Consider the following 13,773-nt stretch of genomic DNA (forward strand, 5'->3'; position numbering starts at 1 on the left):
ATTTCATACCCAACAGATTGATACAAATTAAAAGGCTGATAATAGTAAGTATTGGTAAGAGTGTGGAACATGGGGAACTCTCATGCATTGCTAGATGGAGTATACGTACCCATTCAGTTTGGAGAATCTTTAGTAAAGTGGAACACATGCATATCTTTTGACCCAGAAATTCCTCTCCTAGGTTTATACCCTATAGAAATCCTTAGACATAAGCACAAGGAGATATGTTTAAGAACTTTCACAGCAGCATTGTTTAGAATAGCAAACAAATTGGAAGTAATCCAAATGTCCACCAGTAGGCAAATGGACAAAATATATTGGTATATTCATACAATGGAATACATTACAGCAGTGAAAATAAACTAGTCCTATATGTATCAGTAGGAATGAATCTCTAACACAGTATTGAGTTAAATAAAAGTGGGTTACAGAGAGATAAATTAAGATGGAGCCAGAAATTTCAAAAATGTGGAACATATGTCAATGCTAAAAGAATGTAGAAAGGCATGGAAATGGTATATGATTGTAATTAGGTTATATTTGTAGTGTCTTATTTCTTGAGGTAGGTGGTAAGTACAAAGTGTATGTTATATTATTCTCTGTGCCTTTCTGAATGTGAATATTTAATAGAAAAAGTCAACAGAGTCCGTCTGATTGGTTGAATATTTAAGTTACTGAAGGGATCATTGGAAGACTAAGGTTTCTGGAGTAGGAGGATAAGATCCAAAGCACAGGTAGAAGGGTTGTCTTCAAAAAGACTGTAAGGAAGCTAAATTTTGATGGACATACCAAATTTGGTTCAGTATTGGATAGGTGGGGTTTTTTTCATAAATGTTTAATTTTTCTTGGCTTACTAATAGGTTGAAAAGGTGTTATGTATGCTTAGGAATTTACATGAGAAAATGTTATAATGGCACATTTGCAGTCTGGTGAACATGGAAGCTAATATTTTTAGACTTATCTCTTAAGCCTTCCTTCCAGGCTTAGCATCTAGGGTAGGCAGCAAGGTGATTTTAAAACAATATATGTTGATATATCTTATTGTGTCATATCCAGTAAAAAGTTTTGTTTTGTGTTTTTCCTTCTAAAAACCCCTAGGAATTTTGTAAGCTTCAAATTGTTTATTTGCCTAACTTACTGTCTTTGGATTATATAGTCATTTTTTGATTCTGCTTTGCTTCGGTTCCTTGCTGAGTTGTGACTTTTTTCCTCTGTAGCTGTTTCCTTCTGAGTATGAAAGATGATAGCATTGAAGGTATTTATGACACTCTAAAGCAGTGTGCATTGATATCCAAGTCGGCTGGGGGAATTGGTGTTGCTGTGAGTTGTATTCGAGCTACTGGCAGCTACATTGCTGGGGTAAGCCTCTGTTGTGTGACTAAAAGTGTATAGGCTTAGGGGGATTCAGGTCCATAAGCAACCAGGCTTGTGATTGAGAGGGCATTTGCTGGGGCTTGGGAGACCTGGATCTCTGTTAATTACTTGCTGGCTGTGTGACTTAGACTGAGTAATTTCACCACTTCTGGTCTCATTTTCATCTGTCTTATTAGAGGTTGATTAGATGGACTCTAGGGTCAGATTTTGGAATCCTGATTTATTTTAGCAATAATGATAGTATTATTATTATTCATTGCTCACTACATGCTGAATCCGTTGTAAAAGTTTTATGTGAATTACACATTTAACCCTTACTACAACCTTATGAGATAGATATCATTACAGACACAGTAAACTTTATTCCTTACAGTAACTTTGTGAGTATAGCCACAAAGTCTTCATTTGATAAGTGAGGAAGCTGAAGCTTAGAAAGCTAAATTACTTCCAGAGATTAGTCACTTAATGTGTGATAGAGCCAAGATTCAAGCTTTAAACATTGTCACTTAATGAGGTAAATTTCATCTCTTCTAGTTCACTATTCACTGGGAGTCAATATCATGGTTTTGGGTAGAATCTAAAAAATAATACAACTGGATGTATATGCAAAACAGAAACAGACTCACAGATAAAGAAAACAAACTTGTGGTTACCGAAGGGGAGAGAGACGGGGGGAGGGACAAATTAGGGGCATGGGATTAACAGATACAAACTGCTATATATTAAAATAGATAAGCAACCAGGATATACCGTATAGCACAGGGAATTATACCCATTATACTGTAATAACCTATAATGGAGTATAATATGCAAAAATGCTGAATCACTGTGCTGTACACCTGAAACTAACTATTGTAAATCAACTATACTTCAATTAGAAAAAAAAAAGAAAAAAAAAGGTAATCGTTTTGGTTAAGTCCTGCATTTAAATCCTATCTTCATTAATTACTAGTAGTGTGGCCTAGTGCAAGTTATTTTACATCTCTGAGTTTGTTTCCTCCTCTGTAAGGTGAAGAAAATATCTAACCCTATAGAGTAAAGTTAGAGTCCAGAAGAAAACCATCCCATTACGTGGTGTTCATTACATAATAGTAGGGTGAGCCATTGCTCACTTATCTTTCTAGGTTGTTTAAAGGCTTGCCTTGGGGTTAGAAGGATTATTTTAAAAATTTGATGAGGTATCTTTTAGTCTTAGGAGTTTATGTATTTTTTTCATCTTCATTCTAGAATCCATTTATTGCTGAGAATCTCCATTTACCTTATTGTCTTGATTTATCCATTGCATATAATTCTTATTGTAAATTGCCTTGAATTCTTTTGGGAAAAAGATACTGTAGTAGCGTTTTTACTCTACCCAAAGTATTTCTTTATATAATGACCTTTTGAACGTGTGGGGTTTAAATTTAGCTATCCTGATTTTGGATTCTTTTGACTTGTAATTTCTCATTGTAAATTAGAGATGCCATGAAATAACTTCGTACATAATTGCGATTTATTCAGCAAAATTTTATTTTATGTTGGGCATTATGTTTTTAAAGCAGAGGGAGAGATGGGGAGCAGATGCAACTGTAGACTGGGAGAGAGTAATTTGTCCACTGTTGAACCGTTTTGTTCTTTTTCTTGCTGAGCCCCCTGTTTCTCCTCCAGATGCCTTTATCCTCAGTTTCTCTTTCAGACTAATGGCAATTCCAATGGTCTTGTACCGATGTTGAGAGTATATAACAACACAGCTCGATATGTGGATCAAGGTGGAAACAAGGTATGCTTTGTTACTGAAAGTCCTAGAAATCAGAACTGAAAATCTTTTCTCATATATGCTTATAATAAGATGGCTCATTGTGTATGTTTCTAACAACTTTGCTTTTTTTCCACTTTTATGATCAATTTAATGAGTATAATTTTTACTTTTAAGTGTATACAATTGAAGTATACATTTTGATGATTTTGACAGATGTATATACTTGTGTAATCACACCAGTCAAGACATAGAACATTTCCATAACCCCAACATGTTTCCTCATGCACCTTTGTATTAATCACCCATCACTCCCACCAATACATACTTTATCCCTGGCTCCAGGCAGCCAGTGATTGAGTCAGCTGTCTTACATGACACTTTATTTGCAAGGAATTTCTAAAGTTGTGATTCATATTGATACCTAACCTTGAAAAAGGGTTGTAATATGTTTTCTAGGTTTTTCTTTAAAAATGAAAACAAAAACAAAACAAAACTCTGTCTATTTTATAGAGGGAAAAGTAAAGTTGAGAGTATTGGATCATTTATCCAATGTTATCAGCAGGATAGTTTGCAACTATCTAGCCTGTCTTTTATGGATATGTAGGCATAGTAATCACCTATTAGTTTATGAATTTCCTTCTGATGCACTTAAAAAAAATCTATGGCGGGGGGGGCTTCCCTGGTGGCGCAGTGGTTGAGAGTCCGCCTACCAATGCAGGAGACACGGGTTCGTGCCCCGGTCTGGGAAGATCCCACATGCCGTGGAGCGGCTGGGCCCGTGAGCCATGGCCACTGAGCCTGCGCGTCTGGAGCCTGTGCTCTGCAACGGGAGAGGCCACAACAGTGAGAGGCCCGCGTACCGTAAAAAAAAAAAAAAAAAAAAAAACTATTTGGACGTTGATAAGACATACCACCTTTTTGACCTTTTGAGCACAACATTATTGTCAAAGTTAAAGTGATTTTCTTTGGGCTTTACATACATGTCACATAGTGTAAAGTGAGCTGGACGACTGCTGAAGTGGAAGCTCCATCCCTAGTTCACTGTGTCATTTTGGATAAATTATTTAGTCTTTTGTTTTTCTTATATTTTTAAAATAAATTTATTTATTTATTTTTGGCTGAGTTGGGTCTTTGTTGCTGCACGAGGGCTTTCTCTAGTTGCAGCGAGTGGGGGCTACCCTTTGTTGAGGTGTGTGGGCTTCTCATTGCGGTGGCTTCTCTTGTTGCAGAGCACGGGCTCCAGGCACGCGGGCTTTCATTCAGTAGTTGCAGCACGCGGGTTTCAGTAGTTGCATCACGCAGGCTCAACAGTTGTGGCTCATGGGCTCTAGAGCGCAGGCTCCTAGTAGTTGTGGCTCACAAACTTAGTTGCTCTGTGGCATGTGGGATCTTCCCGGACCAGGGCTTGAACCCTTGTACCCTACATTGGCAGGTGGATTCTCAACCACTGTGCCACCAAGGAAGCCCTATTTAGTCTTTCTTGTTCCACATTTTCTTTATGTTAAATGCTCTTTTTTACTGCTAGAATTGTAAGAAAACTACTACTACTTTATATTTTTATAGTACTTTTATTTGTATTATCTCATTTAATTCATTAATTGTAGTGAAGATCCAAGGAGATATTATTGAAGTGCTTTGGAAAATATGAAGTTTCTTTGTTTTATTCTGATTCTGAGAAGAATGATGATTTGTTTACCATTAGCGACCTGGGGCATTTGCTATTTACCTGGAGCCTTGGCATTTAGACATCTTTGAGTTCCTTGATTTAAAGAAGAACACAGGAAAGGAAGAGCAGCGTGCCAGGGACCTTTTCTTTGCCCTTTGGATTCCGGATCTCTTCATGAAACGAGTGGAGACTAATCAGGTGAGAGATAGGTACTTGTTAGTAATAACAACTTGATTCATATAAGTTTTCTCCTCAGTCATCTTAAATCACGCTTAGGAAGAGTCCACCTATATGTTACGCAATGGAAAGGCATGCTGAACAAGTTAAAAGATGCCGTTCTTGCCTTCTTGGATTTTTATTCTCTAAAGTAGATGCTATCTGACCTAAATGGTTGAAGGGTCATGAACAAACATGCAAAACTAGATGTTTGGGCCTGAGCCTAAAATTATTATTTCTAAAGCAAATTTTTAAGACAGTCTATGGAAGCCACAATATCCCTTGTAGTGTTCCTAATGGACTACGTGTGGTTGGTTATTTGAAGTTTCTTATGGTTGGTACTCTTCTTCCCTTTGCAGGACTGGTCTTTGATGTGTCCAAATGAGTGTCCTGGTCTGGATGAGGTCTGGGGAGAAGAATTTGAGAAGCTATATGAAAGGTATGGGAAAAATATGAGAGTAATAATGCTTTAACTGTGTGTTTCTTTTATTTACAGGCTCTAAATTTTAAAACTACATCAATCATTAGCCAGTTTCTAGGAATCTTGAGAAGCATCTAGAAGAGAATGTGACTAATAATTTTATTTTGGTCATGTTTTCTTCCTGAATCTTCACCAAAATTTTGGTTTGTCTTCTTTCTTGAAACTTTGGGACATGTAAATAGGTATTCAGGTTTTTTTGATTGATCCTTTAAAAAATTAATGCAAAGAGTTATTTAGCAGGGTTATTATTAATTTGCTTTGTCATAAAGTACATTTGACAGAACAAGTTATGCTTTGTGTAGTACACAGGAATCAAGGGCAACTGGGACACACATGTCAATAGTTCATTAAATAATAGCACAACAGTACTGCTTTAGCACAGTAGCACAATTTGAGTACTTCAGGTTTTGTTCCTTTTTATTATGGAAGGTTTTGTTGATTTAGTGGGATTGACTTTAGCCATAGTAAAATAAATATCATATTCCTGATTTCTTTCTCTTAGCAAAACTTAGTAAGAAATTTAAGAGTTTTCAATATTTTATATTTTGGTGTTTCTCTTCATGTTATCTGCAATAAAGATTTTCCTTAGGGAATATTAAAATAATACTAGCTTTGCCTTTCAGTTATGAGAAAGAGGGTCGTGTCCGCAAAGTTGTAAAAGCTCAGCAGCTTTGGTATGCCATCATTGAGTCTCAGACAGAGACAGGTACCCCGTACATGCTCTACAAAGATTCCTGTAATCGGAAGAGCAACCAGCAGAACCTAGGAACGATCAAATGCAGCAACCTGTGCACAGAAATAGTAGAGTATACCAGCAAAGATGAGGTAGGTAGAAAAACTTCTGCCTCAGGTACTGAGAGAAGAATCTTAGGAGTTTGTGAATTATTTGTGACTCCCTCACACGATTTCCCTTAAGTTGGGTGAAGGGGGTTTTCGTAGCTTGCTGTAAGCAGAAGGGCACTAAAATAGAGATTATAAAGGAAGAGGTGTGATGTGTGCCCTTAAATATCTTTTAGTCTGAGCCATGTAGAAAAGACTGTCAATTTTTTATTTCACACACATTGTTGTAATAACCTTTACTTGAGAAAAAGAGCAATATATAGTTATTTAGGTTAGGGTTAGGACAAACACAGTAACGTGTTAGGGTGCTCATTCAGTTTAAAGTATGTAAGCATGAGAGAGTCCTTTCAGTTAATGGTGAGACAGAGTTCTCATCTCAGATCTTTAAGGTGATTCACAGAAGAGGCAAGGCTAGAAATGAGACATAGATTTGGATATTTTAAAAAGAAATTTATGGAAAAGCTTTCCATTTGGGAAGAACTGCCTGTATGACAGATCAGAGACAGGGATAGGTTTTGTGCAGTGAGTGTAAAAGTAAGTTTGTTTTGATGGAGCAAATACATTAAGGTTTGGTGTATGGAGAGATGGCTGCAACTGGGGGAAGGGAGATAGTATGTGAAAGATGGCATGTCTCAGACGCAGGAAAGCCCTTGTAGATTTCTGAAAGGAAAATAGCATCCCTAGGATAGGAAGGATGGCTCTTGCTTCTGGTTATAGAATGGCTTAGTGTGAGAAGAGGCTGGAGGTTAGTTTAAGGAGATTGTTGCATTAGTCAGATGACAGGCAGCTTGGATATTGGATGTAAACTACGAAAATGCGGAGGAAGGAGCAGATCCCAAATTCTAGGACCTAAAAAAAACATGACAAATGAAAAGTCGGAAAGCAAATGGTGAGTGAGTTGAACATACTACTAAGGTTGCAGTAATTTAACAAAGTTTATTGAGCACCAGCCATGTGTAAGACACTACACTAAGTGCTCTCAGATATAAATGAATGTGGCTCAGCCCCTGCCCTCTGGAAACTTACAATTTAGTTGGAGGAAATTGACATACTCATGACTATTATACAAGATAGATTATATTATAGAGAATAAAATGACCCTTCTTAAAACAAACATCAGATCATATCATTCCTCTGCACAATACTCGTCTTTGATTTTCCAGCCCATCCAGAGTTCGTTCATCCTTTTTTTTTAAATTGAGATATAATTCACATACCATAAATTTCACCCTTCTAAAGTATACAATTCAGTGTTTTTTTAGTATATTCACAAGGTTGTGCAACCATCACTGATAACTAATTCCAGAACATTTTCATCACCCCAGAAAGAAATCTTGTACCCTTTAGCAGTCACTCCCTGTTCCCCTCTTCACCCAGGCCCCGGCACTGCTAACCTATTTTCTGTCTCTGGATTTGTCTGTTGTAGGTATTCCATATAAATGGAATCATATGATATTTGGTCTTTTGTGTCAGTTGTCCATGCTGTAGCATGTATCAGTACCTCATTTCTGTCCTTGCAATGCCCTGTGAGATCCTACACAACTGAGTATCCCACCTCATCTGCTCTTACTTTCCCCCTTCCTCACTGTGCTCCAGCTCTACTAATTTTATTGCTGTTTCTCAAACATATGAAGCATACTCCTGTCTCAGGATTTTTGAATGTTAAAATGCTCTTCTCCCTAGGTAGCCACGTGGCTTGCTTTCTGACTTCTTCAGTTCTTTCTTCATATATCCCATTCTCAGTGAGGTTTTCCTTGGCAACTCTATTTAAAAATGGCACTCCTGGGCTTCCCTGGTGGCGAGGTGGTTGAGAGTCCGCCTGCCGATGCAGGGGACACGGGTTCGTGCCCCGGTCCGGGAAGATCCCACATGCTGCGGAGCGGCTGGGCCCGTGAGCCATAGCCACTGAGCCTGCGCGTCCAGAGCCTGTGCTCCGCAGTGGGAGAGGCCACAACAGTGAGAGGCCTGCGTACTGCAAAAAAAAAAAAATAATGGCACTCCTTCCATCCTTAGCCCCAAGACTCTGTTTTCTTTTCCTGCCTTATTTTTCTCCCTAGCATTTATCAGGCTTACATGATTCAAGCTATGTTTTAAAAATGGGTACTTTGGCAACATGTGTAAAATTGAGTAGGTGTGAAGGGCATGAGGGAGTCTAGGTGAGAGGAGTTAAGGGCTGTCAGAGTCTCAGTGAGGGTGAAGTAGACATGCAGTTTGGAAGAACTTTCTGCAGTGATAGAAATGTTCTGTATAGGGTGGCTACTGAGCACATGAAATGTGACTAGTGCAATTGAGAAACTGAATTTTAAATTTCATTTAGTTTTAATCTAGTGGCTGCTGTATTAGACAGTGCAATCTACTGACAGATATATATAAAAAATTATAGCATAATGTGGCATACGTCTGGTAGTAGAGCCATGTACCATGAAGCATATGGTTCTTTCCCCATCTTACCTATTTCACTGGTGCGTGTTACAGTTCACATATGTGAATAGGTTTTGGGATTTAGAAATGAACTGGTGAATGATGAAGAGGGAGGAGTCAAAATAGAAATTTAAAATTTTAATGTCAGCAAGTGTTAGAGGCTTACAGAGTAGTGTCATTGACACAGTGGAAGAAATAAAAATCGTGTGACTCTTGACCCTTTTTTTCCGAATTCCAGGTTGCAGTTTGTAACTTGGCTTCCCTGGCCCTGAATATGTATGTCACATCGGAACACACATATGACTTTATGAAGTTGGCTGAAGTCACCAAAGTCATTGTCCGAAACCTGAATAAAATTATTGATATTAACTACTACCCTGTCCCAGAGGTATGAATAGATTTCTCTGCTTATTGGTAATTATTGAAATCCAAGATGGAAGGAGTTTATCACAGTCTTCTAGTCATCGTCTAAATGGTTATCATTGGAATGGTGTGAGAAAACTGAGATAAAGAGAGAGAGTGTGTCATTTGTTACAGAATGTTGCTTTTACTGTTCATTAATGTTGTCTCTTCTTTAAATCTGTTGGCACGAAGGCAAGCGTATCAAATAGATGCCATCGCCCCATTGGAATTGGGGTACAAGGCCTGGCAGACGCTTTTATTCTGATGAGGTACCCTTTTGAGAGTCCGGAGGCCCAGTTATTGAATAAGCAGATCTTTGAAACCATTTATTATGGAGCCTTGGAAGCCAGCTGTGAATTGGCCAAGGAGTATGGCCCATATGAAACCTATGAGGGCTCTCCAGTCAGCAAAGGAGTAAGTATATGCATGAAGTTTCTTTTTGCCGGTGAGTTCCTATGGTAGGCTGAATGGTAGCCTTCAAAAAGATATATTCACATCCTAATGCCTGGAACCTGTGACTGTTACCTTATTTGGTTTAAAAAGGGTCTTTACAGATGTTGTTAAGGAATTTGAGATGAGGAGATTATCCTGGATTATCCAGGTGGGCCCTAAATCCAGTGACAGTTGTCCTTACAAGAGACACAGAGAAGAAGAGGAGGCAACACGACCATAGAGGCAGAGATCGGAGTGATGCAGCTGCAACCCAGGAGTACTGAGAGCCACTGGAAGTTGGAGAGGCAAAGAACAGAATCTCTTCCAGCCTGTGGAGGGAGGCCTTCCCAACGTATTGAGTTCGGGCTTCTGGCCTTGAGAACTGTGAGAGAATAAATTTTTGTTATTTTAAGCCACTAAATCTGTGGTAATTTGTTACACCAGACAGAGTAAACTCATATGGTCCTTTTGTCCTCTGGAGTAAAAAGGATACTCTGTTTAAAACTAATCATTGCTAAAATGACGTAAGAAGAATGCTAACTGTATTAGTTTTTTTTTTCTTTTTTGGCCGCGCCATGCGCAGCTTGCAGGATCTTAGTTCTCCGATCAGGGTTTGAACCAGAGCCCACAACAGTGAAAGCGCTGAATCTTAACCACTAGACTACCAGGGAACTCCCAAGTATTAGTTTTCTGTTACTAAACTTAGTGTATTAAAACAACATACATTCAGTATCAGTTTCCATGGGTCATGAGCGCAGACTTGGGTTAGCTGAGTCTTGATCTCTGGATCTCTCAAAGCTACAGTCAGAATGTCGATAGAGGCTGTGGTCTCATCTGAGGCTCAGGGTCCTCCTCCAAGCTCACCTGGTTCATTTCCTTGTAACTCTAGAACTCTTGGCATCTTGTTTCTTCAAAGCCAGTAGGAGGGAGAGTCCCTCATTTCATGAAGAGCCCAGTTCAGTCGCCCATTTGAGGGTTTTCATTTGTTAGGTCAGGGCCACCCAGGATAGTCTCACTTTTAACTAAAAAATTAACTGATTTTCACCCTTAATTGTACCTGCAGAAACCCTTCACATTTGTCATAGTTATGTGAGTGGCATCCATTGTATTTCCAGGTCCTGTATACACTGAAGGGGAGGAGAATATAATGGCCTATACCCTAGGGGGCTGGGAATCTGGGAGCTGTCCTAGAATTCCACGATCCACACTGCCTTCATCATGAGTAGTATGATTCTCCTCCCTGTAAAATAAGATGTTATTTTTAGTTCTCACAGTTCCTGCTGATATTTAGGAACTCTACATCGTTTGAAAATAAGTTTATTGGCTAAATAGATTGAGAGGCAGATCAAGGCAGTTAAAAAAGATGAGGCTAGAGTAATTCTTTTACTGTACAAAAACAACATGCTTTCATAAATGTTAGAATTTCCTGGTTTGTAGATATGATAGGGGTCCTCTGAGAGGACTCAGCCAGGGACATGGGGAAGAGGTAAGCCTTAATGAGTTTTCTTAGCCTGCTTCTAATCAATATGACTACATAGAAATTTGTCCAGGAAAGTCTCTGGTCCTTGTATTTCTTACACAGCTTTTACCAAAAGACAGCATTTGTTGGGATGTGGGGGCATGGCAGTTAGTTATTTGTTTGGTTTTTGTCATAGTTTTAAATTGTCATACAATGATTTATCATAAATTTGGGTTGTTTATTCCTTAGATCCTTCAGTATGATATGTGGAATGTTACTCCTACAAACCTGTGGGACTGGCAACTTCTCAAGGAGAAGATTGCAAAGTAAGTAGAGATGTAAAGTGGCTTTGAAGTGAGGAGGGTTCAGGTTTTCAGCCTGGCTCTTTCGAACTTAGGTATGTTATTTTAGCTTCTGAAATTCATTTTTTTCTTTTAAATGGGACTAAAATGACCTATCCATAGAACTATTTTTTTAAAAATGGTTCCTAGGACAATATATTTTATATGTATAGTAACCTGCAAATTGCTTGGCACAATGAAAGCATTTTAATACCTGGTAAGTATTATTATTATTAGTTGATCTCGTTTTAGGGGCTTGAGTACCAAGATAAGGTAATTCTTTTTCTCGTTAAACCTTCATATTTCCAAGTGTGTTTGCTTTTTAAATGTTTTTCACTTTTATTTATTGCTTAACCACATTGGGCACATAAATGACTTTCAATGAATTGATTGTCATAGGACTTCATTACGGATTTTGGAAGAGCTTTTGGAGGGTTTAATGTGTTAAACTGTGTGAAAGAAAAATGTAAAAATTGAAAAATGTAGGCCTTTCCAACTAATAAACATAAGAGATTTGAGTGCAGGCAGAATGTTTTGCTGAATGTTTGTCTGTCATGTCTAGGTTAATGCATATACAAAGTGTTTAATGTTTGCAGAAGGAAGCAGTAGCTTTAAAATGCTCTTTAAAATATCTGTTTACCTTAAAATTGTTTTGTTACTCAAATAATACATGTTAGATAATTTAGAAAACATACATGTGGAAAGGGAATAAAATGAAAATTATCCCAATACCATCACCCCCCAAAAAAACCTGTTTGTATCTTTTTGTCTATCATCCTCAGACTTTCTTATGAGTGTGTATATATGTGTATATTTACATGCAAATTCAATTTTTACAAAAATGGACCTGTACTCTATTTATTATTCTGTTTTTCTCAAAATAATGTAGTTTAAATATTTTTTATGTATAACTTTTTTAAATTTCAAAATTAATACATGAATACACATTCATTGTTAATAAAGTTCAAATATGGAAATAAAATAGAAAGTAAAAGCCCTTCTTTATACCTCTTCTGCCAACCATTTTGTCCCACAAAACAAACAAAAAAACCAACTTACTCCTTTTCTCAGAGATAACCATTGTGAATGGTGTATATTTTTCTAGACCTTTTTCAGTACATTTGCAGATACGCACACACAGTTTTATTATATAAATGAGATCAAACTTGACATGTTCTGAGACTTTTTATTTAGTGATTTATTTTGGAGATGTTTCTCTTTTAGTACATGCAGATTTACCTAATGTTTCTAGTGATTACAGACAATTCCATAGCTTGGATATATCATCTATACATGACTTTTCAAAACATTTTCCTGTCTCTGGACAGGAAACCACTGTCCACTCTACTGAGGGAGTAAAGACATGGAGATAGTTGGTGGTTTGCTTGATGCCTCACAACTAGAAAGTGACATAGAGAGGTTGAAAGTCCAGTTGTACAGACTCCATTAGGATGTGAGTCTCTATGCTAAGTGCTGTATGAATCCAGAGGTATGGAATGTAGGAAAGATGAACTCTTTGTCCTTGAGAAACTTAAAACTAAGTAAGGTAAGACATGTAACACAAATATACGTAAAGGTACAGGTCACAGAAAATATTTGCAATGCAAATATTTGTATTTGACAGTTGTATTTAGTGTTGTCTGCCTCGTTAGGAAAGATGTTGTAGAGTAAGTATCTCTTAGGCTGAGCTTTGAAGGATGTGCTTAGGACAGTTTGAAGATTTCTCAGAGTTCAGATACTATATATTTATTTATTTTTTATTTATTTATTTTTTTGCGGTACGCGGGCCTCTCACTGTTGTGGCCTCTCCCATTGCGGAGCACAGGCTCCGGACGCGCAGGCTCAGCGGCCATGGCTCACAGGCCCCGCCGCTCTGCGGCATGCGGGATCTTCCCGGACCGGGGCACGAACCCGTGTCCCCTGCATCGGCAGGCAGACTCTCAACCACTGCGCCACCAGGGAAGACCTAGATACTATATTTTTATGCACTCTCTTTGGCACTGAATAGAGTCAAAAGATGTTAGCGTTCTTCTAGGAAATTTAATTAAACAGGTGATAGAGGAAGTCAGGAATATACTTGGAGCATAATTTTTTATATTCATTATCCTGTTCAGGATAAATGGAGAATTGTGGGGATAGAGGTCTGGTTCTGACCACTTTCACATCATTATGTTTCCTTAAAGGGCCTAGCACAGTGATCACAGCCACTTAGAAAAGAGTAAGGGTTGAATGAGTGTACCCTGATACAGGTGGGGACTTTCCAATAACCATGTGAGTGTTTTCTTGGGCAAGATAGTGTATCAAGTGCTGTGATTCCTCACTGGCATAAGTCATGGCATGATAAGGTTTACCAGCAGTAAAAATGGTGCTAATTCTGTTTAGGAATTAGGCATTTAGGAGAGG

The 13,773-nt window shown here is 38.1% G+C and overlaps 1 protein-coding gene across 1 annotated transcript in view; it reads left to right on the forward strand.

The window, feature by feature from the left end:
• The window catches only part of RRM1 (ribonucleotide reductase catalytic subunit M1), a 34,677-nt gene that overhangs the window by 16,690 nt on the left and 4,214 nt on the right, over positions 1–13,773 (forward strand). Inside the window, exons 8-15 of the mRNA XM_029209075.1 lie at positions 1,218–1,359; positions 3,050–3,133; positions 4,815–4,976; positions 5,354–5,433; positions 6,099–6,300; positions 8,975–9,124; positions 9,331–9,552; positions 11,279–11,355. Coding sequence (XP_029064908.1) covers positions 1,218–1,359; positions 3,050–3,133; positions 4,815–4,976; positions 5,354–5,433; positions 6,099–6,300; positions 8,975–9,124; positions 9,331–9,552; positions 11,279–11,355 — 1,119 coding nt within the window. The remainder of the gene's footprint in view (positions 1–1,217; positions 1,360–3,049; positions 3,134–4,814; positions 4,977–5,353; positions 5,434–6,098; positions 6,301–8,974; positions 9,125–9,330; positions 9,553–11,278; positions 11,356–13,773) is intronic.

Source organism: Monodon monoceros, unplaced genomic scaffold (genome assembly GCF_005190385.1).
Source record: "Monodon monoceros isolate NGI ecotype Baffin Bay Population unplaced genomic scaffold, NGI_Narwhal_1 Super_Scaffold_7, whole genome shotgun sequence".
NCBI classification, from domain to species: domain Eukaryota; kingdom Metazoa; phylum Chordata; class Mammalia; order Artiodactyla; family Monodontidae; genus Monodon; species Monodon monoceros.